The sequence below is a fragment of the Portunus trituberculatus genome, unplaced genomic scaffold (genome assembly GCF_017591435.1).
Source record: "Portunus trituberculatus isolate SZX2019 unplaced genomic scaffold, ASM1759143v1 PGA_scaffold_523__9_contigs__length_663829, whole genome shotgun sequence".
Classification (NCBI taxonomy): domain Eukaryota; kingdom Metazoa; phylum Arthropoda; class Malacostraca; order Decapoda; family Portunidae; genus Portunus; species Portunus trituberculatus.
Window position 1 is genome coordinate 620,864 of NW_025541692.1, and position 25,323 is coordinate 646,186.

At 42.9% G+C, this 25,323-nt stretch overlaps 1 protein-coding gene and 1 long non-coding RNA gene across 3 annotated transcripts; both read right to left on the reverse strand.

Annotated features, from left to right (window-relative positions):
- Positions 1-445: 445 nt before the first annotated feature.
- Positions 446-5,985, reverse strand: LOC123500969. Of its 2 annotated transcripts, XR_006673522.1 has the most exons (4): positions 4,486-4,898; positions 2,943-3,110; positions 1,497-1,608; positions 446-524 (listed from the first exon to the last, which is right to left on the reverse strand). It is a non-coding gene; the product is annotated as an uncharacterized LOC123500969 (long non-coding RNA). The 2 variants fall into 2 exon arrangements; XR_006673521.1 differs by lacking the exons at positions 446-524; positions 1,497-1,608 and having other exon boundaries at positions 2,799-3,110; positions 4,486-5,985.
- A 16,202-nt stretch (positions 5,986-22,187) lies between these two features.
- Positions 22,188-23,702, reverse strand: LOC123500974 (protein NYNRIN-like). Its single transcript, XM_045249528.1, has 3 exons — positions 22,803-23,702; positions 22,555-22,643; positions 22,188-22,240 (listed from the first exon to the last, which is right to left on the reverse strand). The coding sequence occupies exon 1, from the start codon at positions 23,700-23,702 to the stop codon at positions 22,803-22,805; it is 900 nt and encodes a 299-aa protein (XP_045105463.1). The 3' UTR covers positions 22,188-22,240; positions 22,555-22,643.
- Between the last annotated feature and the right edge of the window lie 1,621 nt (positions 23,703-25,323).

Consider the following 25,323-nt stretch of genomic DNA (forward strand, 5'->3'; position numbering starts at 1 on the left):
TCTATTGATTGTGGGGACGCTTCCTGTCTGTTCACGGGTTCTCCTTGTTCATCATGTCGCTCCGCGTCCTTCGCCCGAGGGCAGCGACACCGAACACCAGCAGGAAACTCTTCAGTTTTCAGACGACAAAGCCAGTCCCGGGGAGTCCGGGTGTCTTACCCTTGGGCCCGCCACTACTCACCCCCACCTGCTCCACTCCTCCCTCAACCCCACCAGTCTCCTCCCGCGCATCAAGACGGTACCGTTTTTCACCTCATCAAATACTTGGAGGAATCACGTCTGTCAGTTGATTTGCGTAGAAGACAGGAGGATGAGGAAAGGCGGCGAGCAGAGGAAATGAGACGCAGGGATGACAACGAGCGTTTCATGGCACTGCTACAAACACAAGAGAGTACCAATTGTAATTTATCAGGAAAATGGAGAGCATCAAAGAAAGATTAATATAAAGCATAATTACATAAAGACTTACCGCACAACAAAACTCGCGTCCTTGGTCGGTCAGTATCCGAACAGGTTTTCCATGCCTACAAAAGAAAAGATGGTGAAGCACAAGAAGTATATCCTTGTAGCTTATAAAGTGAATTACAAAACAACATATGTGATGAATATCTGTATTTCATTTATTACTTGGATTAAAGCTGCTAAATGAGTATGAGTAAAATTTGCAGTAATTTACCTGTAGATAAATGACCTAATGCATCCTGAGACTCCTTTGGCACTCTTATCCTTAAGTGGAAAAATTCTGCAAACTTGGAGTAATAATCGACGAATGTGCAAACATACCTGTAGCCCTCTGAACTAAGAGGCAGTGGACCTAAATATTATAGCGGGATTAAGCATTTAAAAAAGCCATGAACATAGAAAAGAAGAACCACAGCAACTATTAAAGCAAATTTTGAAAATATACATACACAAGCAAGCAGAGAGAGAGAGAGAGAGAGAGAGAGAGAGAGAGAGAGAGAGAGAGAGAGAGAGAGAGAGAGAGAGAGAGAGAGAGAGAGAGAGAGAAGCTTTCAATTGTGTATATGAAAAGACACACAGAAAAATTTTTGTGAAATATATGTATACAACCCTCACATCAAGCAATCATGCAATCCAAATTCATTTCCCAAATTACTTAGATTCAAACATTTCTCCAAGCACCAAAATGCATACTCATTAGCCCAAGCACCATAATACAAACACATTTCCAAGCACAACAATGGAAACTCACTGGCTGAAGCACTGCCATGCAAATACATTTACCCAAGCACCACTTTCTAAGCCCATTTCTCTTATTGCTATTATATGGAAACCCATTTGCCCAAACACCATAATACAAACACTTTACCAAGCACCACACTGCAACAGTTGCATCAAGTCAAATTGAATCATCAAGCAGTATAAGCAATCCTTATGATTTTTCTGAACTTCAATTATAGGAAATGTAAGTTAAGGACTGCCCAGTTTAAATACCAACGACAATGCAGTAAAAGATGAATAAAGGTCATTCTTACCAATCAGATCAAGTCCTACCAGTTCCAAGAATTTCTCCACCTTTATGGGCTTCATGGTAGGGGCTTGCGTTTTGACTGAACTGAAACGCTGGCATTCACTGCAGGTCTCGATCTGAAATTTAAAAAGTACTTAGCAACAACCAACAGCACTAAAGGGGTGAGGCGGGGGGGGGGAAGGGAAATGTAAATATTAAGAGAATAATAAATTGTTACTTTTGCTATTTACTTATGAGGCAAGCAAAGATTTTATATGAACAGAGTTCAACTTTGAAGTAACCATAATGCTATTCAGAAGGTTGTATCCCCACAACTATAAGGCAGATCATAACAATATTACCGACATTGATAGTACAACTCTGTAAAATTTTAGATGACATCAGTTTCAACTCTTCTACTGGATGAACTTTATGGCTAACTCGCACAACAAACTAGAAGGATGTCAAAACATGAAATTTCTCAAAAAACATATATCAATATATATCAGCTCCACAAACCCTAGGTAGTGCCTTTGCCCCATTTTCTTTTTAGAGAGAGAAAAAAAATGTAATAGTGATTGATTTACTTCACCTTCACTTCATTGAAGGAAAAAAAAAAAAAAAAAAAAAAAAAAAAAAAAAATTTAATGGTCAAATACCCTTGCTGATGACAACCACAGTTATACATGGTGAGCCTAGTCCATGTCTATAACTTGCAAAACAGTAAGTGTTTATGTATCAGTGTTTACTCTTGTAACCTCTGAATTAACTTTCAATACAGCAAGTGGTTTTATATAAGAGTGTTCCTTCTAATTAGAGGTGAAAGTAAAGTTAGGAGCAAGTGCTATGTAGTGCGTGGCCTCTACTGAAACGTCACACTATGAGCAAGTGGTGGACAGAATCCAACAACTGGGGCCTACTGTGAAACTTTGGTTATTTAAGTTAACCTACCCAGGAAATGGGTCACAAATCCCTAAATTATACCTGGTACCCATCACTGTAGAGTGGGTAGAGTCTTAAGATTTAAGGAAAAAATGGCCTTAAAAAATTACTGCCCCACCCAGGGACAGAACCTGTGATCTCTCAGTTGTGAGTTGAGCATGCTAACCACTGCACCACAGGACCACCTCTCCTAACCTTTACCCATGAAACTTAAGTTACAAGGTAGCAGGTGGTTTTATGTCAGTGTTTCTTCTAGCCTTAGCCTAAAGAGCCTATTCCTACAAGGCAGTAGTAGTCCTTACAAGTACACTATAACTCCAGGCCAGTGTACCAGGGAGCAATGATGGATAAGAGGCTCCATGCAATTGAAAAAACACACCTCTCCCAAACTGTAAATGCAATTTTATTATCCTGACCAGAACAAACTGCATAATTTTGTATTACAAATAGTGATACGCTGTATATGCTTACAGAAACCTGATAGTTTTATGGATAATACTTATGTAGTGTTTGACATCTTCTCTCATACTTCTCCAGTAGTACACTGCAGCAACCCTGTTGTATGTTGCCAGCACACCACTATGACCTGAAGTCGGGCTACTGTGGTGAAACCACAGCACGTCTGCAAGCTTCTCCATGGTGCGTATCACTTCCCGCCGCTTGCTGTCACCCACTCCAGTATAGTACAAGATCTTCTCTGCAAATAGAAATGCATCATGAAATAAAACCTAACCAGAATTTGCATTTGTATGTAGAGGTAGAGCAGAACTTCATCAACTAATTGCTCTGGTTAGCTGTCACTCTGTTTTACAAAACAATTTGAATAGATATCAGTCACTGCATATTGAATCATGTCAGTAAATTAGCATAAATATGTATGCTTTCAGTGTGGTAATTTCATTCGAGCATACATAAACACTACGCGTTAATGACGATGTCATCAGAGGTGATCAGGATTGAGGAATTGGAGATGAGTACACAATTTTATATGCCCAACTTGTAGAAGTAGAGGAGAGCAACAGCAAGAAAACTAGAAACTAGAAAGAAAATGTGGTTGTGGATGGTGGGGAACTTGAAGAGGTGGAACAATTCTGCAATCATAAATCACTGGTACAGAATAGTATATACTTTCCAGTTTGTTGTGGCCATATTTTGTATGTTCTGCATCTATGATTTAAATGTTTGCATTCATATTTCAGCAGTTTAAAGTGCATACCTTTGTTGGGTTTCTAATAAGGTATTATAACAATTGGCTATTATTTCATGACAGACGTAAATTTTGAACATTTAATCATATGTTACAGCTGATGTCCACCATTACTCACCTCTGAGACACTTGAATTTTTAGTTAGTATGTTTAATCTGTGTTTCAAAAATTTCATTAGTGTTTTGTTGAATGGCTTAGCTCAGTGGCTTCCAAACTTTTTCTAGTTGTTACCCACTATTCATACAAAATACTTCTCCATGGCCCACCACCCACTGCAAAGCATGACTCATGACTACAATGACTAGTCCTACACTCATTAGGTCCATATATAAACCACTATGGCAAATACTGTAATTTTATTGATTCCATGCATGTAAATGACCCCCACTGGCTGCCTACCCCGTAAACTCCATTGTTTTTATACACACGATATCCTCAGATTATGATCCCCTGGATTTTGTTACACTGCCCCCAAGAAGCCATTGCTTACAGTTTGGGAGCCACTGGTAGGTGTTAGTGGTTGATGAGTGCAAGAGGAGCATAATCTTTACAAAAGTAATGAATTGGTAGCATGATCAATACTTAGAATACATCAGTAGTAAAAAAAGTCAGCATTTGGAAAAAAAAAAAAAAAAAACTAACGAGAGGATGAATGAGTGTTGGCAACAGCTACAAATGGAATAAATTAACACTATTACAGTAAAGAAAAATGTTACTTTCCATCAATGTTGTTTAAGCATGGTTTATCACAGTTTCATGTAAAACAAGGAGGGACCAGTGACCATGGTGAGAGCAACTGCAAGCCGGAGTGACATTAAAGTGGTGTAGAGACGCAAACTGTAAAAGAAGAATGTACAAGACTCACGTGATGCATCCCACTGGAATGTGGCTGCCTTTCTCCGGATGAATCTTCGTTCCGACTTGTCCTCGCTGTTGACAAAACTTCCACTGTTGAAGAAAGAGATTAGTCTCTCGTAGATGACATTGTCAGCCTCAAATTTCCTCCTGCAGCTGGTTTCATAATTCTCCACAGAGACGTTGGACCTGTAGGAGAATTATTGATATTGAGAAACATTGTTTATAAGTATTAACAAATAATTACAGAAATAGCAAGAAATCAATTCAAAGTTAAAAGCATAAGTTAATACCATAAAGTTTCAGTGTCATACAAAAACAAAAGTTAATGAAGGTGCTGGATTTAACAATAACTCATCAAATCCCACATTAACTTGACTAACCTAACTAGCTAGGGTGCCGTCTGTGGTCCCCCTCAAGGGACATGAACTTAACAAACCTAATAAAAACAGGACCTATGCAGCATAACCAAAGGTAACCGTAATTATTTCCTGTTTGTAATAATATTTATTGTTACCAGGAATCTTACCAGAATGAGCTCCTCTGGGAAGGAGCTCCAAACATGCCAACATGCCACAGTAGAGTTAGATTTTTTCAATAACAGTAATGCAAGCGGCTGCAAAATACTGTGGAATGTGTGTTGTAAGCAATTATGAGAATTTTTCAAAGAATAATAAATATTCAAACAGACTGTCCCCCAGATGAATTGCAAGAACTCTTTCAAACTGGGATAAGGCAGGAGCTAGGACAACCTCGGAGGGCAGAGAATTCCAGAGATTAATAATTCTAATTGAGAACAATCTTTCGTGTAAGTCAGTCTGTATATGAGGATAGAATATTTTGAGAGGGTGGACACAAGTCCTGGCATCAGGCGTAAGAATAAGAAATAAGTATATGCAATAAGTGTTCATCAATTAAATATTTTCCACACTATTATCAGGTCAGCTTGGAGCAGCCTACCCAGCACTGAATACAGATCCAGAGCAGAAAGACAACCGCTATAATCAATGTTGTGGTAACCAATAATTTATTTTGACCAACAGCACTGGATCCCTTCCAACAATGAAAGGTCTCCCTCATAACCTGTGCCAAACTACGGAACAGAACTCTATTATAGGATTAATATGTGTAATGTAAAGAGAAAGCATAAATGAGGAGTCCCGGTTTACTGAAGTCTTAAGGAGGTTTGAGGCGATGCAAGATGCCTTATTGGCAATATTGCAGATATGCTGATGGAATTTCAGTGGTATCAACCAACAATCCCAAATCTGTTGCCAAGGCTATGAACTGAATTAGATGGCCATTCTTGTAATAAGCAGGTCCTTCATGGGGTGCGGTGCCATAAAGAACCTAATAGCAACAGTTTTGTCAGTATTTAAAGTTTTGTCAGTATATAACTTAAGTCCTCATGATTCAGCTTTGGATACAAGAAGGTATATATATGTCTCTCTGCACATGGAAGGCAAGTTCTGTGTGCAGTAGGAAGTAATAATATTAGTCTGTAGGTATATTTTTCATCATCAGCAAAAATTTTGTACTTGCAAGAGAAGACAGAAATTTATGTAAATAAGGAAAAAAAGTAGGACACAGCCTTGGGGACACCACTGCTCACATTGACAGGAAGACTTTCTTCACCCAGAGAAGCAGAGAGTTACCAATTCCTAATCAAGGAATATCTTTTCAATTTCCAATGGTGGGGCATCCTACCTGCTTAAACCCCAACTCACTGCATCACCTTCAACAGTTCTCATGGGCCAAAGACTGTCAGTGTGATTATTTTGAACCTACCAGACTAACACCAACCACACTACATTTCTTACTGAAACTTTGTGAGTTGCAAAACTTTTACTCTTGATAAGACAATCAATCTCTACATAAACAACATGAGCCTCATCTGGTGCCCCTAGTATTGTTATATTAAGTAAGTATCCATAGTGGGTTCAGGGGCCACAGCCCCCATGATAAATTTGGTTAGGTTAGGCCCAGTTAGGTTAGTTAAGAAAAATAAAATAAATAAATAAATAAATAAAACACAAGAAAACAGTTGTGATTAGTTCAAAATATCTAAATGAATATAAAATTTCAATAGCAGGTGTTTGGATTTTTATCTTGGTAGCAAGAAGGTTGAGAGACGTGCTGTTAGGACCACTGTCTGTGATGATAAGTGGGCTATTCAACCTGCAGATATGGCTAACCATTTTGTTATTGCATTTTCAGCTCTTTTACAAATTCTTATTATAATAACTTTTTTTCGTGCTAATAGGTTTAGCGTTTTTAAGATTCAGAATACACTTTTTAAACTAAGGAATTTTAGCAATTTTGTTTTTAAAGTTAAGTGTCCCATGCTCTTAGAAATCTACACTGATCACCCTTACTGGATATATTTGCGTTTCCTGACCTTTTCCACCCATATCACCCACTGTTATTATGTCTAAGCACTCCACCACCCATTACTAATGTCCTGTTATTAAAAGGATAGAAGACAGTGAAGTGTGTGCATCAGTTCCCAGCACCCCAAGGGGATGCTAGTACCCTATAATGAGTCTTGTTTAATTAACGAAGTTGATATAGTCTGAATGTCGTAATGTATGGAAGCGGGGACATAAGATTAACTATTAAACTCTGAAAGGCAGTTCAAATATAGAAACGGTTTAATGGTAAGCGGGGTAGAGGCAGGACATGCTGGACACCGCGTGGCACTCCCTGAGCGGAGGGATAAAACTGGTAGATAAAACTTAAAGCATCCATAATGATCCTTTGGGAGAAGATAAAAGTACAGTGCAGTCTGAATATAGGGGATCTGGCAATGAGATCACGAGAGGGTAGTAGCTCACTTGATGGTAACAAGATTACAAGAGAACCACTGATCAGCCAAGCTCCTTGCTCGTCTGCTGAAATGCGTTGTGCGTCTGGCAGGGATTTCTCTTCTGGATAGGGAAGGAGGGGGAGGGGTAGACGATTATTCAAGGGGACCAAATATGTGTGATAAAATGCTGTCTATTCACTTTCAATAGAAGGGCGTGACACGATCTTGCCGCGGACCACAATCTGCATCCTACAGCGGTGCCTTCCTTGCGGGAGCGACACGCACAGTACCGACGACCGAGTTGCCAGATACTGCCACACACGCACACACGCGCACTCCCTTGCATTAACTATATATAAACCTAGCTGTTCACGGGTTTCTATTGATTGTGGGGACGCTTCCTGTCTGTTCACGGGTTCTCCTTGTTCATCATGTCGCTCCCGCGTCCTTCGCCCGAGGGCAGCGACACCGAACACCAGCAGGAAACTCTTCAGTTTTCAGACGACAAAGCCAGTCCCCGGGGAGTCCGGGTGTCTTACCCTTGGGCCCGCCACTACTCACCCCCACCTGCTCCACTCCTCCTCAACCCCACCAGTCTCCTCCCGCGCATCAAGACGGTACCGTTTTCACCTCATCAAATACTTGGAGGAATCACGTCTGTCAGTTGATTTGCGTAGAAGACAGGAGGATGAGGAAAGGCGGCGAGCAGAGGAAATGAGACGCAGGGATGACAACGAGCGTTTCATGGCACTGCTACAACTGTTGTCAGTTCAGGCATCGCCAGCCCAACACCAGCCGTCTCCAGTCCGCTTACCTGTTCCCTTACCAACACTTAGCCCTTTCGCCCCAGCCTATCAGCCTGCAGTCACTGGTCTCATGGGGACTGCACCTGGTGCAGTGGGTGCTACTCCCCTTGCCTGCCGTGACAGATGCTCCAACAGTCGCCGCCCCGCCGGCTCTCGTGACAGGTGTTCCAACAGTTGCCACCCTGCCACCCCCCGCCGTGACTGCCGTTACAGCCGCTGCACCACCCGTCACTGTGACTGCGACTCCTACGTCCACAGCAGGCCCCGCCACGGGCAAACCTTTGGCTCAGAGTCCGCCCATCCTGCAAGCCGACGCCACCTACCAGATGTTCAGGCAATGGCGTCGCCGGTGGCATGATTTCTCAGTCATGATTGATCTGCAGCGCCTTCCCAGAGAAAAGCAGTTGATCCAGCTACGGATGTCTGTTTCTGGAGGTTCAGAGGACTCTTGAACACTCTCTCCGGATCGCTCCTGACACACTGTTAGCCGTGGATGAAGTCCTCGATGTGTTGCAATCCCACTTCAAGAGTCAACGTAACGAGGCTCTTCGCCGCCGTGAACTCCTGTGCTGCAAACAGGCAGTGGGTGAGTCTTTTTCTGATTTCTATGTCCGCCTGAAAACCTTGCTGAAGAGGTCGACCTTTGCTCCGGTGATCCAGTGACTTGTGCTGAGACCCAGCTGAAGATGGTTTTGCTCATGGGCATCAGAGAGGAGGAGCTCGTTCAACGCCTCATCTCTATGGACTCAGGCGCCCCTCCACAGGACCTGGTCACCCGCTGCCGCTCGTATGAGGCCGCCCGGAACACAGCATCCGCCATCCAGTCGTCTCCAAGTCAGCTGTTCTCCATCTCTGCCTACAGACGGGGAAAGCGACGTGACAAGGCCGCCTCCTCACTTCAGCAACCGCCTTCGGAGCAGCGAGGGAAGCCTGCAGCCGTTGACTTGTCCCAACCCTACCAGTGTTGCTCCCGCCGGCACTCATATGGTCAGTGCCCTGCTGTTGACAGCACCTGTAGCAACTGCGGACGCAAGGGCCATTGGGCAAAGACTGCCAGGTGCCCTGCCAAAGACACCCAATGTCGTGCCTGTAAAAAGACTGGGCATTACGACAAGTGCTGCAGGTTAACAAATGCGACTCACAGCCAGAACAGCTCTCACGCTACGTCACAGAAGAAGAGCTCCTGCCGCAGTGTGACTCGCAGTCCAGCGTCTGAGGCCATGACTCCTGGACCTGTGTGTATTCACCTGACGCATGGAGGATCCACTTCCCACCTCCAAATGCTGCCAGATATCAGGCGCGGACGTCACAGTCATTGGCCAGCGACACCTCAGCATTCTTCAAATCCCCAGGAACAGCCTACAGCCTCTACCTCCCGTGCACACGCTGACGGCGGACGGTTCAGAGATGGCACCTGCCCTGGGATGTTTTCAAGCTACCTTACGGCTCGGGCAAAAGTCTTGCATCGCCCAGATCCAAGTTCACGATGGCGTCCAGACCCCACTCCTCTCCTATGGCCACTGCAAGGAACTGGCCATCATCTCCCCGGAGTTCCCGAAGCCGATTCTCAAGGTCAAGCATGTTAACCGGTGCAGCGAGCGGCCCCTCCTGCCATCACGTCTCCATATGCTGCAAAGAAGTACCTTCGTGAGTTTTCAGACGTACTTCTCCGAGGAGGATCTGAGGAAGGCTCCCCTGAACCCCATGGTCACACAGCCCATGCAGATCCACCTGAAGGAGGGCGCTACACCGTTCGCCATTCACACACCACGACAGATCCTTCGCATTCCAGCAGCAAGTCAAGGATGAGCTGGACTCCATGGTGCGTCAAGGGATACCCTAAAAAGTATCCCCTTTAGCCTATAAATTCCCGTGAAAAAGCCCACATGGTATAAAAAAAAAAAATTGTACACAAAACTCTTAGTAAAAACGTGTCCCCATACTAAAGGGGTTAAAACAGTGAAGACTGTGGCCATTAATCTTCTGCCCTTCATAGATCCTTGCTGATGTCAATAAAATGGTGTAATGGTACACAAAACACAAGGTAAATATATGTCCCAACACTGAAGGAGTTAAAATAGTGAAGACTGTGGCCATTAATCTTCTGCTCTTCATAGACCCTTGCTAATATCAATAAAATGGAGTAATGGTGCACAAAACTGGTAGTAAAGATGTGTCCCAGCAGTGAAGTGGTTACAGGGTGGTACAAAGGTTCACACAAGTATTGGAGGATGTGCTGAAAAAATAGAATGTTTTACAGAAGTGTGCTGGCCGAGATGGAGCAGCTTTTAAAAAAATAAACCTCTCAATTTAACCCGTTTTCTCTCATTCTCCCATTTAGACTAACTTTTGAAGCCTCTCGTGTTACTACTACTACTACTACTACTACTACTATTACTGCTGCTACTCTACATAATAATGCAGTAGTTGTAGCAGTAGATGTAGTAGTATTTCTATCAACACACTTTTAAAGTACAATGAAGACTCAATACATGAACGTCTTTGAAGTTGAACTTTTCGACACTGGAGTGTAAAAGTTAGACTTGATGGTGACAAAAACACGTGGCACTGGAGCGTCCGCACACGTGGTAGTAAACAAAGGCTCTGGCCTCGACCTCCCCGCCGCCTCCGCCACCGCTGCCAGAAGAACACACAGCACACAGTGTACAATGTGCAATATAGACAATGAAGACAAAGAGGAGGAACATTATTACAAGACAACTGCAACAAGAGGAAGACAAAGAGGAGGAACATTATTACAAGACAACTGCAACAAGAGGAAGACAAAGAGGAGGAACATTATTACAAGACAACTGCAACAAGAGGAAGACAAAGAGGAGGAACATTATTACAAGACAACTGCAACAAAAGGAATACAAAGAGGAGGAACATTATTACAAGACAACTGCAACAAGAGGAAGACAAAGAGGAGGAATATTATTACATGACAACTGCAACAAGAGGAAGACAAAGAGGAGGAACATTATTACAAGACAACTGCAACAAAAGGAATACAAAGAGGAGGAACATTATTACAAGACAACTGCAACAAGAGGAACACAAAGAGAAGGAACATTATTACAAGACAACTGCAACAAAAGGAAGACAAGGTAAAATTAGTATTACTATTTTGAGAACAATAAAAGAAATCATTCGTCTTTGTTATTCATTTTTCTACAACACTCAACAAAAAGAAGGAGGAGGGAAGGAGAAGAAAAGAAGAAGAGAAAGTGGAAGAAGAAGAAGAAGAAGAAGTAGAGGGTGGGCTGTGGGTATGTCAATACACTGTGGGGACACATTGTGGGTCTGAGAGAGAGAGAGAGAGAGAGAGAGAGAGAGAGAGAGAGAGAGAGAGAGAGAGCATTTATCAGAGACTACTCATTTGGTTTACTTTACTACCACAACCACCACTTCTATTATTTTATTACCACCACCACAACCACCACTTCTACTATTTTATTATCACCACCACCACCACCACCACCACCACTACTACCATCACCATCACCACCACTACCAGCCCTGTCGTCATCTCTCTCTCTCTCTCTCTCTCTCTCTCTCTGGAAAGACCATTGGCAGTAAATATAAAATGTTTGCTTCTGAACACCACTATAAACAAGTGTGTGTGTTTTGTTTGGGTGAATATTGGTGAGGTAAACCCAAACAGTGTGCAATTTGACGAGTACATTGTAGTAGTAGTATATCTTGGTAGTGTATTGGAGTAGTGTATCTCATAACACTATTTGTCGCTACTCTAATACATTTCTATTTAGACAATAATATTAATAATGATTTGAATATTGTAATAAAATGAAATGTTGTTATGATAATGATTCTGTTTTGAACTCTGAGTGTGCCTCCTCCTCCTCTTCATTCCTTGTCATTCAAACAAAACACAAATTAATAGACACACACACTAACCTAATCTAACCCTCTCTCTCTCTCTCTCTCTCTCTCTCTCTCTCTCTCTCTCTCTCTCTCTCTCTCTCTCTCTCTCTCTCTCTCTCGACGACTAAACAACACAATTAATAGGAAGGATAAAATATATATGAACACTATGAGAAAGAGAGAGAGAGAGAGAGAGAAAAAAAAAAAGAGAGGTTTAGTGTGTACGTGTGTGTCTAGTAATTTCTATATGAAAAATGATAAAAATGAATATTAAATATTTGAATATTGATACAAACATAAGTGTGTGTGTGTTTTGGTTTGGTGAGTATTGGTGTTGTTGGTGCAAACAGTAGACAGTTGTAGTAGTAGTATAAGGTAGAATGTGGAGTGTGGTGGCATTACACGCAGAGAACAATCCATCTAGCGAGAGGGACGAAAAGTGTGGCCATCCCGCTTTGGGCAAGAGCTGTGAGGCAGTGTGCACCAACACCTTCATGCCATGGATACTAACTACTACTACTGCCGCTAGTGGCCAAGAATTTGTCACTGGAAGTATTCCACACACTGCTATTGTTGTATTGTGGGGTGCAACTCATCTCACACTTAGCACGAACTCTGCCCAGGACATTGTCCCCAGATGGAACTGTCAACACTTGCCAAAACTGTTTCCAGGCACTCTACACTGTACGCCACATACACACACACACACACACACACACACACACACACACACACACACACACACACACACTAGAAACAATAGAAAAATTATTAAAGGAGGGAAGACATACCAAGCAGAGAAGGAAATGTGTGAAATAATGAATGAGAGCTTCAAAACTGTGTTCATTGCAGAAGAGGACTTTACACAACCAAATAGGACATTGCATTGCCAATGATTACAGGAAATCACAGTGCTCAAGGAGGATAATGGAAGATTATTGGATAAGTTCGATGTCAGAAAAGTAATGGGGCCAGATGGTGCATCAGGCTGGATGTTAAAAGATTGTAAAGGATCCAATATGAGAAATATTTACAAGATCACTAAAGGAAGGGAAAGTTCCACTAGAATGGAAGAGAGCCAACGCAATACCGATATTCAAAGGAGGAAAGGCAACTGAACCATTAAATTACAGACCGGTGTCACTTCCAAGTGTTATTGAGAAATTGTGTAAAATGATTATCAAGGAAAAATGGTTTAAACATCTCGAAGAAGAACAGGTTATATTGAACAGACAATTTGGATTCAGGACAGGACGGTCATGTGTGTCAAACTTATCAAGTTTCTACTCAAGAGTAATAGAAGGACTGGAGAGCAGAGATGGATGGGTAGATACAGTATACCTGGACGCAAAAATAGGCTTTTGATGAAGTCCCTCATGGAAAACTACTTTGGATACTGGAGAACATAGAAGCACTGCGAGGAACTTTGTTAGAATGGACAAGGGATTATTAATTTTGAAGGATAGGGAGATGAGAACTGTGATCAGAGATCTTGGGGTAAAGTAATCAGCAGAGTGCCAAAAGGGTCAGTGTTAGCCCCCATTATGTATGAGATTTATGTAAATAACATTCACAACTGGGTAAACAGTTATATTAATGTATTTGCTGATGATGCAAAGCTGCTAAGAGTTATCAAAGCCTGGGAGGATTGTTTGCTGTTACAGAAGAAGTGGAAATTACAATTCAATGCCAAGAAATGTCACATGATGAAATTAGGAAAGAGTAAAAAAAGACAGGTATAGAACAAATAACGAAGACTAAAGGGGAAAAAGACCGCAGACCTGGGAGTGATTATACAGGAAAATCTGAACCCTGAAAAACACATAAGATATTTGGATTATCATATAAAATAATGAGCATTATAAGACTGGCATTTCAAATCATAGACAAAGATATGATAAAAAAAAAATAACACACATAATACGTCAAGAGCTGGAATATACAGCTGTGGTGTGGTCTCCGAGCTCTAAAAAGGATATCAGAAGATAAGAACGAATCCGGAAGATTGGTACAAAGATGGTGCCGGAATTAAAGGACTTTGTGTTACAAAGGCCCGCCCGTAACATACTCCACTACCATCACCTCCTCCGCTTGCTACCTCGTTCGCCACCTCTCCACCTCCCTTCCACGTCACCGTCTCATGAACCTTCCACGCCACCGTCTCATGAACCCTCCACGTCACCGTCTCATGAAGCCCCGCTACTGTCCCGAAGTTGGATTCACGCGGCCCCATTCGACTCAAGCGGAAGTGTTAAGCAAGCTCTGGATTTCTGGAAGTCAGTCGAGGTCAAGGCCTCAACCAGTGAACACAACGCCTCTTGGACTACCGTGGGATCCACCTCACCCAGCACTTCACCACTGCGACACCTCATAAGTATCACTTCCCCTCGTCCGTTTTTTCCACATTGCCTCCATATAGGATTAGTATTATTGTTAGGTATTAAGTTGGGTTCTTTATTGTTGTATTTATTTATGTGTTATATGTATATGTGTATGTCAGTTTCATGTGTTTCATGTTATATCTATATGTGTATGTCAGTTTCATTATTGGGTTATTAAATAGCTTCTTAAGTGCCCCTTTGCATTTCCTCACCAGTTGAACCTGCAGTGTTTTTTTTTTTTATTGTTATTGTTCACCGGCTCCCCGATGCCAATCTTACCCGTTTAACCGGTGAACGTAACAATTGGCGACCGTGACAGGACCATTATAACCCATGTTCAGTGTTCCATTTTTCCAGTGACTTTTTTTCTGTGATTACATTATTTTTTTTTGTGTTTCTGTGGTGTTGTGACTTTGATGTGTTTTTTTCTGTGACTTACTCTGCGTGTGGTTTAAATTTACCTTTGTGCGATCAAGTGGCTCCTTTTGGGTTAAAAGTGCTTCGTGACTTTCATTGGTATCGCATAGCAGTGGTAGAGCAGGAAACCAGGTAGAAAGGCGTGTTCACCGATAGCACTTATCTCTATTTTTGCACATAGGCAGGTGTGTAATAAGTGTTATCCAAGTGTTGGGATCATCATATGTTCATGCGAACCCTCAATCCCCTCACTTCGCGGATCATTTTTCTCGCTAGTTAGAATTGGCCATTTTAACTAGTCTCTCAGACTAATCCGCCTCCTTATCAATAACAAGTCTCAGTACAATTCGCTCCTCACTCTCAAGTCTCGTAACTAGAGTAATCCGGATCCCTCTTAATGCCGTAATTCTCTAGTTTACCCCTCATTAGTGATTGTACTCATAAGTGTTTACTTAAGTATAATCTAGGTAATTTCCAAGGTTGCCTTTATTATCACTCTGCCAAGTTCCTCACTTAAGTAATTCGCTTATCATTTTTTTTTGTTGTTTGTTTAACATCTATTTAATATGGCTTCCGCTCAGTTTAACGTTGAAGATTTTGTGCTGACCCTTCTCTGGAACAACTTAAAGATGCTAATATAAAGAAGGACCAATGGAAAGCCATCGCTAAACATTTTGATGTTCCCATCACGTCTCAGATGACTAAAGAGGTCATTAAGAATGTAGTTGTTGAACATCTAGTGCAAGAAGGTCAGTTGCTAGGAAATGCCATAGAAGAGTTAACTCCCATGTCAGCCTCTACGAGGACTATAATACACAGTCCCCAGGAAGAACAGGATAAGAGTAGGATAAGTCAGTGGGAAATTGAGAAGCTTAGACTAGAATACCGGATGCATGAAAACAAATGCAACTACAGGCAGAAAAAGAAGCGAAAGAAATGCAACTACAGGCAGAAAAGAAGAAAGAAATGCAACTACAGGCAGAGAATTAAGGAAAGACAAATGCAACTACAGGCAGAAAAAAAGAGAGAGAATTTCAGTTACAACTTAAAAGGCAGGAGAAAGAGTTAGAAATTCAGGAGTTAACCCTACGAAATGACGCTAAGTTTAGAGGGAAGAAATAGATATAAAGAAAAAGTTAGCAAGCTTTAATCCTGCTACAGCTGCTCCGCTAGTTCCCCTTTTGATGAATCTGATGTTGACGGGTCATTTCGCGCTTTTGAGAGCATTGCTAATAGGAATAAATGGCCCAAGGATCAGTGGGTGTCTCTCCTTGTCCCTAAGCTAGTAGGAAAAGCTTATAGGGTATACAACGGCCTTAGTGATGAGGTAGAATATGAAGAGATCAAAGGTAACATTCTAGACGCCTACTCTATCACTTCTGACGGATACAGACAACAGTTCCGAAAGTATGTGAAACCAGACTCTCACACCTATGTTGAATTTGCTAGTGAGAAACTAAGACAATTTAAGAAATGGTTAGCCGCCCTTAACATTACCACCTTTTCGGAGTTGCTCAATCTAATGGTCCTGGAAGAATGGAAGAACAAGTTACCCTTTAATATTCTGAGGCATGTGGAAGAACGGGAGAGAGTGATCTTATGTCTGCCGCTAAAGTGGCTGATGCCTTTGCTTTGTTGATGGGATCCCTGGGTAGTAGAGGTCGTGGTTCACTATCTAATGTTAGGTCCTCCTTTGGGGAAGGTTTTGGGGCGCGGGTGGTAAGCCGACCGGATTCTCGCCAAATGCATATAATTCCCCTGGTGTACATACTGTAAGAAACCAGGTCACACGATCCAAAAATGTAGACACCCAAATTGCAAGGCCTCTCAACGTCAACTTTCTTTTGTGGCCCCTAAACCTAACACATTTGAGAACAAGAAACCAGTGGCCCTAGCTAACCCTGTCAACTCTCCTCTAGAACTTTATGACTCGTACATGTATCAAGGTAAAGTGTCCCTGACTGATGGTAAAGACAAGGCAATAAATGTCAAGGTTCTGCGTGATACAGGTGCTGCCCAATCCATCTTAAGGGAAGATGTCATCCCTAACATCAAACAGGCTTTCACTGGGGAGAAGGTGATCCTTACAGGTCTCGAATCACAGCTCTCCTATCCCTTGGCTAATATTAGCTTACAGTGCCCTTTCATTTCAGGAGAGGTTGAGGTAGCCATTAAACCTGGTGAACTGCCAGTACCGGGGTACATCTTGTACTGGGTAATGATCTTGCGGGTAACTTGGCTGTTCCAAACTTAATTGTTCTTGATTCTCCCTTAACAGAAAGTCCCACTAAGACCCTGGACGAAACATCCCTCACTTCTTCCCAGTGTGTGCAGTCACCAGGTCTCAGTCCAAGTCCCCTGCCCTTTCACCACCTCCTCCACCAATGATTGCCTCTACTGACAACTTGTACAATAACATCATTTCAAAGGAGAATTTGATTAATGCTCAGGAACAGGATCTCACTTTGGCTAAGATCAGACATGTTGCCAGTGAGACAAAGGATATGTCTAAATTGCCTTGTTTTTATTATCAGGAAGGAGTCCTGATGCGTGCCTACAGACCTCCTGAACTGAAACAACTAGACACCTGGTCAGAAACACATCAAGTTGTCATCCCTTGTCTGTAAGACCAGCCATTATAGAACTAGCTCATGATGGATTGTCAGGTCATCTAGGCATCCAAAAACCTACAAGAAGGCTCTTCAACATTTTTTTGGCCAGGAATGAAAAAGGATGTGTCACACTATGTAAAAACATGTCACATATGTCAAATTGTGGGTAAGCCTAACGAACGCCTTGTGCCAGCTCCTCTGACGCCTATTCCAGTTCAGACGGAGCCCTTCGAAAAGATCGTTCTAGACTGCGTAGGGCCCTTACCCAAAACCAAACGAGGGAATCAGTATTTGTTAACCCTCATGGATCCCACTACCAGGTACCCTGAAGCATTCCCTCTTAAGAACATCACATCAAAGACCATTGTAAAACATCTAATACATTTTTTCACCTCGGTAGGAATTCCAAAACAAATTCAGTCTGACAAGGGTAGCAATTTCACTAGCAATTTTTTCCAACAGATAGTGAATGAGCTAAACATCGACCATGTAACCTCCTCGGCTTACCACCCCAATCCCAAGGCTGTCTGGAGCGGTTTCACCAAACATTAAAATCCATGATGAAGAAGTATTGCTTGGAGCATCAAGGAGACTGGGATGAAAGTATCTCTTTCCTTCTCTTCGCTTTAAGAGAATCTCCTCAAGATTCTTTAGGTTACTCCCTTTTGAATTACTCTATGGTAGACAGATCAGGGGCCTCTCAAAATATTAAAGGATCAATGGTTTACTCAAAATACTCCTTCAAGCCCCAGTGTGTCTGACTACATCAGTAACCTTAAGAATAAAATCAGTGAAGTCAGATCTTTTGCTAAATCAAACTTCCTCAAATCTCAAACTAAAATGCAACAAAATTCTCTTCCCAAATCTGTCATGAGAAGTTTCAAACCAGGAGACAAGGTTTTACTTTTTCTCCCACTCCAGGCAATGCTCTTCACAGTAAGTTCATGGGACCTTATGTTGTGGCTCAAAAACTAAGTCCATTAAACTATGTGGTCCACACTCCTGACCGTCGTAAGGATTCCCAACTAGTTCATATTAATCTAATGAAACCTTACCACTCCAGAGAACCAGAGGACGACTTGTCTCGCACTGTACCTGTATGTCTGGTAGGGAAGGAGTCTGGTCCTGTGCCCCCGAGGAAGAGTCCGACATCGAATTCCTCTTCTCGTCACCTAAAGGACGCCCTCAAACAGCCAAATCATGTCCAACCTTGATGAGGTTTTTCTTTCCTTAACACCTTCACAACAGTCTGATCTTAAAAAGTTATTGCTAGACTTTTCAGAAATCACAGGTGACCTTCCAGGACTTTGTACTACTATCCAACATGATATAACATTAATATCTAATGACATCAAGCCTATAAGACAACCAGCCTATCGCATTTCACCCATTAAAAGAGACTTGATGAAAAAGAGGTAGACTATCTGCTCTGTCATCACCTTGCAGAACCTAGTATATCCCCTGGGCTTCTCCTGCCTGTTAACATCTAAGCCAGATGGTAGTAGTCGATTTTGCACCGACTACAGGAAATTAAATAAAGTGACGGTGCCAGACTCCTACCCATTGCCCTTGATAGAGGACCTTATAGATAGCATAGGAGTAGCCAAATTTGTAACCACTATAGATTTACTTAAAGGTTACTACCAGATTCCCTCTCGGACGAGGCCCGAATAATATCCGCCTTCATCACCCCCTTCGGGCTATACCAATACACAGTGATGCCCTTCGGCTTGTCTAATGCTCCCGCCACCTTCCAGAGGGCTATAAATTACATCACCCAGGACTTGGAGGGAACATCTGCCTATCTGGACGACCTGGTGGTGACTTCGGACGACTGGGTGACACATCTGACCCGTCTCCGGAGGCTGATGGGTCGGTTGCAGGAAGCCGGTCTTACAATCAACCTGGCCAAGTCCACCTTCGGGAAGTCTACGGTGGTCTACCTGGGACATGTGGTGGGAACGGCAAGGTTCGCCCCAAGAGAGCCAACGTGGAGGCCATCCTTGGCTTCCTGTCCCTACCACCAGGAAAGCTCTCATGAGGTTCTTGGGGATGGCTGGTTTCTACAGACGATTCTGTAGGAACTTCTCCACCCTGGCCGCCCCTGACGGACCTTATCAGCACTTCCGTCCCCTTCCACTGGACCCCGACCTGTGACCAAGCCTTCCAACATCTCAAGGCGTTCCTCTCCTCGGAGCCAGTGGTCTGGACGCCAGATCACTCCCGCCCTTCCATCTACAAGTGGACGCGAGTGGAGTTGGAGTGGGTGCTGTCCTCCTACAAGCGGACCCCACAAGCGGCATCCTCCATCCCATCGCCTATCACTCCGCCAAGCTGAAGAAACACCAACTCAACTACTCCACCATCGAGAAGGAGGCTCTGGCACTCGTCCTGGCGCTCCAACGTTTTGAGTGCTACCTTCATCCTGGTCCTCAAACTACGAAGGTCTTCACCGATCACAACCCTCTGGCCTTCCTTCACGCCATGAAGAACCGAAACCAACGCATTCTTAGGTGGGCCTTGTTAACTCAACCCTTCAACTTGGAAGTCCACCATATCAAGGGGGTGGACAACATCATCGCCGACGCCTTATCAAGATCTCCGTCTCACCTCCTTCATGAGCCCATTACGGAGGTCTTAGGGGGGAGGAAATGTTACGGCCCGCCCGTAACATACTCCACTACCATCACCTCCTCCGCTTGCTACCTCGTTCGCCACCTCTCCACCTCCCTTCCACGTCACCGTCTCATGAACCGTCTCATGAACCCTCCACGTCACCGTCTCATGAAGCCCCGCTACTGTCCCGAAGTTGGATTCACGCGGCCCCATTCGACTCAAGCGGAAGTGTTAAGCAAGCTCTGATTTCTGGAAGTCAGTCGAGGTCAAGGCCTCAACCAGTGAACACAACGCCTCTTGGACTACCGTGGGATCCACCTCACCCAGCACTTCACCACTGCGACACCTCATAAGTATCACTTCCCCTCGTCCGTTTTTTCCACATTGCCTCCATATAGGATTAGTATTATTGTTAGGTATTAAGTTGGGTTCTTTATTGTTGTATTTATTTATGTGTTATATGTATATGTGTATGTCAGTTTCATGTGTTTCATGTTATATCTATATGTGTATGTCATGTTTCATTATTGGGTTATTAAATAGCTTTTTTAAGTGCCCCTTTGCATTTCCTCACCAGTTGAACCTGCAGTTTTTTATTGTTATTGTTCACCGGCTCCCTGATGCCAATCTTACCCATTTAACCGGTGAACGTAACAACAGTTTTAGAGTAGGCACGGCGGCGGAAACACACAGCCTCGGCGTCACCAGTGAATACAAAGACATCGCCAGCGAGGTAGGGCAGCAGTGGCCGACGTCCGTGCTTTGCCGACCGGTCACCTTGTTGGTCATTACGTCACAGCTGAGTCAACATTTCCTCCAGTGCCTCCACCTCAAATCCCTTCCAACCAACAACCTTCTAACAATTCCAAAAAGCCACCCCAAAAACCACATGCTTCTATGTTTTTCTTGACGGGAGTACGTGTAAACATTCCTGCCATTACCTACACTACTTCAACACCACCAGTGCATCTCACCTGCTCAACAAAATACCAAAACACCACAACTCACTCAAAACACCACAAAAATCACTCAGAACACTAAAAACACCATAAAACCCACTCAAAACACTCAAAACAAACACTATAAAACTCACTCAAAACACAAAACTCATCGAAAACACCACAAAACTCACTCCACTCAAAACACCACAAACTCACTCAGAACACTCAAAACATCACAAAAGACTCAAACACCACAAACCCTACAACTCGGTCAAAACACCACAAAAACACTCAAAATACTCAAACACCACAAACTCACTCCACTCAAAACACCACAAAACTCACTCAGAACAATCAAAACACCACAAAAGTCAATCAGAATACCACAAAACTTACTCAAAACACCACAAACCTCTCTCAAAACACTCAAAACACCAGAAAATCCACTGAAAACCACAAAACTCACTGAGAACACTCAGAACACCACAAAATTCACTCAAAACACTCAAAACACTACAAACCCACTCAAAACACCACGAAGCACACTCAAAACACTCAAACACCACAAACACACTCAAAACACTACAAAACTCACTCAAAATACCACAAAACACACTCAAAACACCACAAAACTCATTCAAAACACTCAAACACCATAAAGCTCACTCAAAACACTCAAAACACCACAAAACTCACTCAAAACACCACAAAACACACTCAAAACACCACAAAACACACTCAAAACATCACAAAACTCACTCAAAACACTCAGAACACCACAAAATTCACTCAAACACTCAAAACACCACAAAACCCACTCAAAACACCACGAAGCACACTCAAAACACACAAAACACCACAAAACACACTCAAAATGCTACAAACACACTCAAAACACCACAAAACTCACTCAAAACACCACAAAACTCACTCAAAACACTCAAAACACCACAAAACTCACTCAAAACAACACGAAGCACACTCAAAACACTCAAAATACCACAAAACACTCAAAACACCACAAAATTCATTCAAAACACCATAAAACTCATTCAAAACATTCAAAACACCACAAAATCACTCAAAACCCTGAAAACACCACAAAACTCACTCAAAACACTCAAAACACCACAAACACACTCTGAACCCAAAAGAGCCATCAACACTAACATTAGTGAATATAGAGAGGCTTCTGACTGGGTGGACAGACATCGGTGCTTGTTGGGAAGTGATAAGGGTGCAGAGGAAACGAAGCCGTGTGCAGTCCAGAACTGTATTTCATGAATACGACCAGAGGCCTGTAAACCAGGTCATATATAAATAAGATGTTCTAACATAAGAAATTAAACATTAACAGTCCATACCAAAGATTAAGTTAAGTATAATAAATCCAACACAAACAACAACAAACACAACACAACACCAACAGTTATACGTAGATAAATGCAGGCAATAACTAAACTAATAAACGATGTGTAACACAGTGACGTATCATAACACAGTAAGTACAAGGAATATCACAATATCACTAAAGTCATATACAATTACCCACAATGATACAAGTAAAAACGATATTCAGAACACTCTATAAATGCAAAGTAGAAATGCTCACCCAAATTCCAGAAGTAGGTAGGATAGACGGCGAACCAGAACTGAGGGAGGTCTAGTTTCACTGTGGTCAGGCAGGCAGTGACCTCTCGCCTGACGGCAGGTAAGTTGTAAGGTAGGAAAAACCCGAACACGTGCTCGAAACGAGCATGAACGAACCAAGCATGGTTCAAAAGGGTGTAATAAACCAGGTATAATCATCTAATAGTCCAACAAACACTACAACACTCCCCCCACAAGAACGGAGTGTACCTAGTAAGAACAATAGTCAGGGTGCTGTCGAAACCGAACCGTCCGTCCGCTGCGTGTAGTGTAAGGGGTGTTAGAAACAGAAGGAAGAGGGAAATCAGGGATGGCAATAGACTGCGTAGATACATCAACTGGAGGGGTAGGCTGTTTATTGACGCGCTCCTTTATATAAACCGGCTTGAGGCGGTCGATGGAGACCGAAGTGTTTCCCCGTGGAAGCTTGATAATGAAGTACTTAGGTGCACGCTGGAGAACCTCATAGGGGCCTGAGTAAGGCGCCTCTAAACTTTTGCGAATGCGGTCCACACGTAGCCAGACCTTCTGACAAGTGAGGAGATCCTTGGGCACATACGGGTGAGGTGTTGAGTGACAATCCCCAGATGCCAAGTCACTGAAGTCAATGGACTGCATCTCATTGATGAAAACCTGGATGGTGGCTAAATTCATCGAGCGAGACGCATCTCTATCAATCAGTGGCGAAGGATACATCATGTGGGCACCCGTCACAGCTGTAAATGGGGAATAACCTGAGATATTAGGCGTCAAACGGTAGCCAAGGAGAACTATAGGCAAGGCCAAATACCAATTGTCTTGTCTTGCCATGACTGCGGACTTCAAAGACCTGTGATGTCTCTCAATGATGCCATTTGCTTGTGGATGGTAGCTTGTCGTACGAACGTGATGAAAGCCGATCATTGACGAGAGCTCAGAGAACAGTTCACTCTCGAACTGGGCACCACGGTCAGTGACGACTTGCAGCGGAACTCCAAAACGAGATACCCAGCCGGCGACGAAGGCAACTGCAGTTGAGCTTGCAGTAATGTCGATGAGAGGAATGGCTTCAACCCATCTAGTTGCTCTGTCAATGCAAGTCAAAAGGTAGCGGTAGGGAAGAGGATACATGCAATTAGGTAGGGTAGCAGGAGGAAAAGGTCCGACAATGTCTATATGCACAGTCTGAAAACGGTCAGTAGGAGCAGAAATAGCAGAAACAGGAGATTTGGTGTGTTGCTGCACCTTAGCTCGTTAACAATTTAGACAATTTTTCACAAATTTTTAACGTCTTTACCTATATTTGGCCAAAAATATCTTTGTTTGACTAGTTTAGCAGTGGACTTATTACCAGGATGAGAAAGGTTATGCAAGGAATTGATAATATCAACTCTAAGAGAAGAAGGAACAAAAGGTCTGGGGGAATTAGTAGAAGTGTCACACCATAGATCTAAGTCAGGTGATAAAGAGTACCTTGTTAGTCTGTCTTTGTACGTCTCCAATTCCACTTCAGCATCCTGGGATCGAGCAATACTACGAAGGTCAAAAGCATCAACTGTAACTGCACAAACAGGACGTGAAAGGCAATCAGCTACAACGTTGTTGTCACCACGGATGTATTCTACAGAAGAAACATACTCAGAGATGAAAGACAACTGTCTCTGTTGGCGGTCAGATTTGGCAATAGACTTAAAGTGAAAAGCATTAACAACAGGTTTGTGGTCAAGGAAGAGAGTGACAGACTGTCCATCGATGAGAGTCTTAAAGTGGTGAACAGCCAAGTATGCAGCCAAAAGTTCCTTGTCATAGACTGAATAGTCCCGCTGAGTGTCAGAAAGCTTCTTAGAATAAAATCCCAGTGGCGCCGGTTGGCGATCAACCATTTGGTAGAGCGCTGCACCGACAACTAACTTGGAACTGTCTGTCACCAGCTGGTAGTGTGTCGAAGTTTGTGAGGGAAAGGCAAGAGTAGGACAGTTTGCTAAAGCTTGCTTCAACTTGTTGAAGGAGTCTTCGGATGCGTCTGTCCATGGTAATAGTCCGGAAGAAGGGTTATAGCGGAGGAGCTCTGTCACAGGGTAGGCAATCTCAGCAAAATTCTGAATCATAGCTCTAAAAAAATTAAGCATGCCCATGAAACGACGCAACCCAGTAGAAGTCTCAGGCAAAGGAAAATCAGAGATTGCAGCAATCCGGCAGGATGGTGGTCTAATACCTTGTGAACTAACCTCGTAACCGAGAAAAATGAGTGAAGACTTGAAAAACTCACATTTAGGCAAAGAAATCCGCAAATTTTGTCTAGCTAGGGTAGAAAGTACAAGCACATGTTCTTCCAGAGATTCACTGGCTATTAAGATGTCATCTAAATAGGTAAAACAGTTTTTAACATTAGCCAAAATCGTGTCTATAAAACGCTGGAATGTTGAGCCTGCATTTTTCAAACCAAAAGTCATATACAAAAACTCAAATAGTCCAAAGGGGTACAAATAGCAGTCTTGGGTATATCTAGTTCAGACACTGGAATTTGCAAGTACGCACGCTGAAGGTCTATCTTGGTAAACACCTTATCCTTCAGTGACATGGTGAGAGAGCGCAAATAAGGTATTGGGTACTTGTCATCGATAGTTACCTTGTTTAAGCCACGGTAATCACCACAAGGTCTCCAGGCACCGGGCTCCTTCTTTGGTACGAGGTGCAAAGGAGACGCCCAAGGAGAGTTAGAACGTCTTATGATCCCAACATTAAGTAGAAA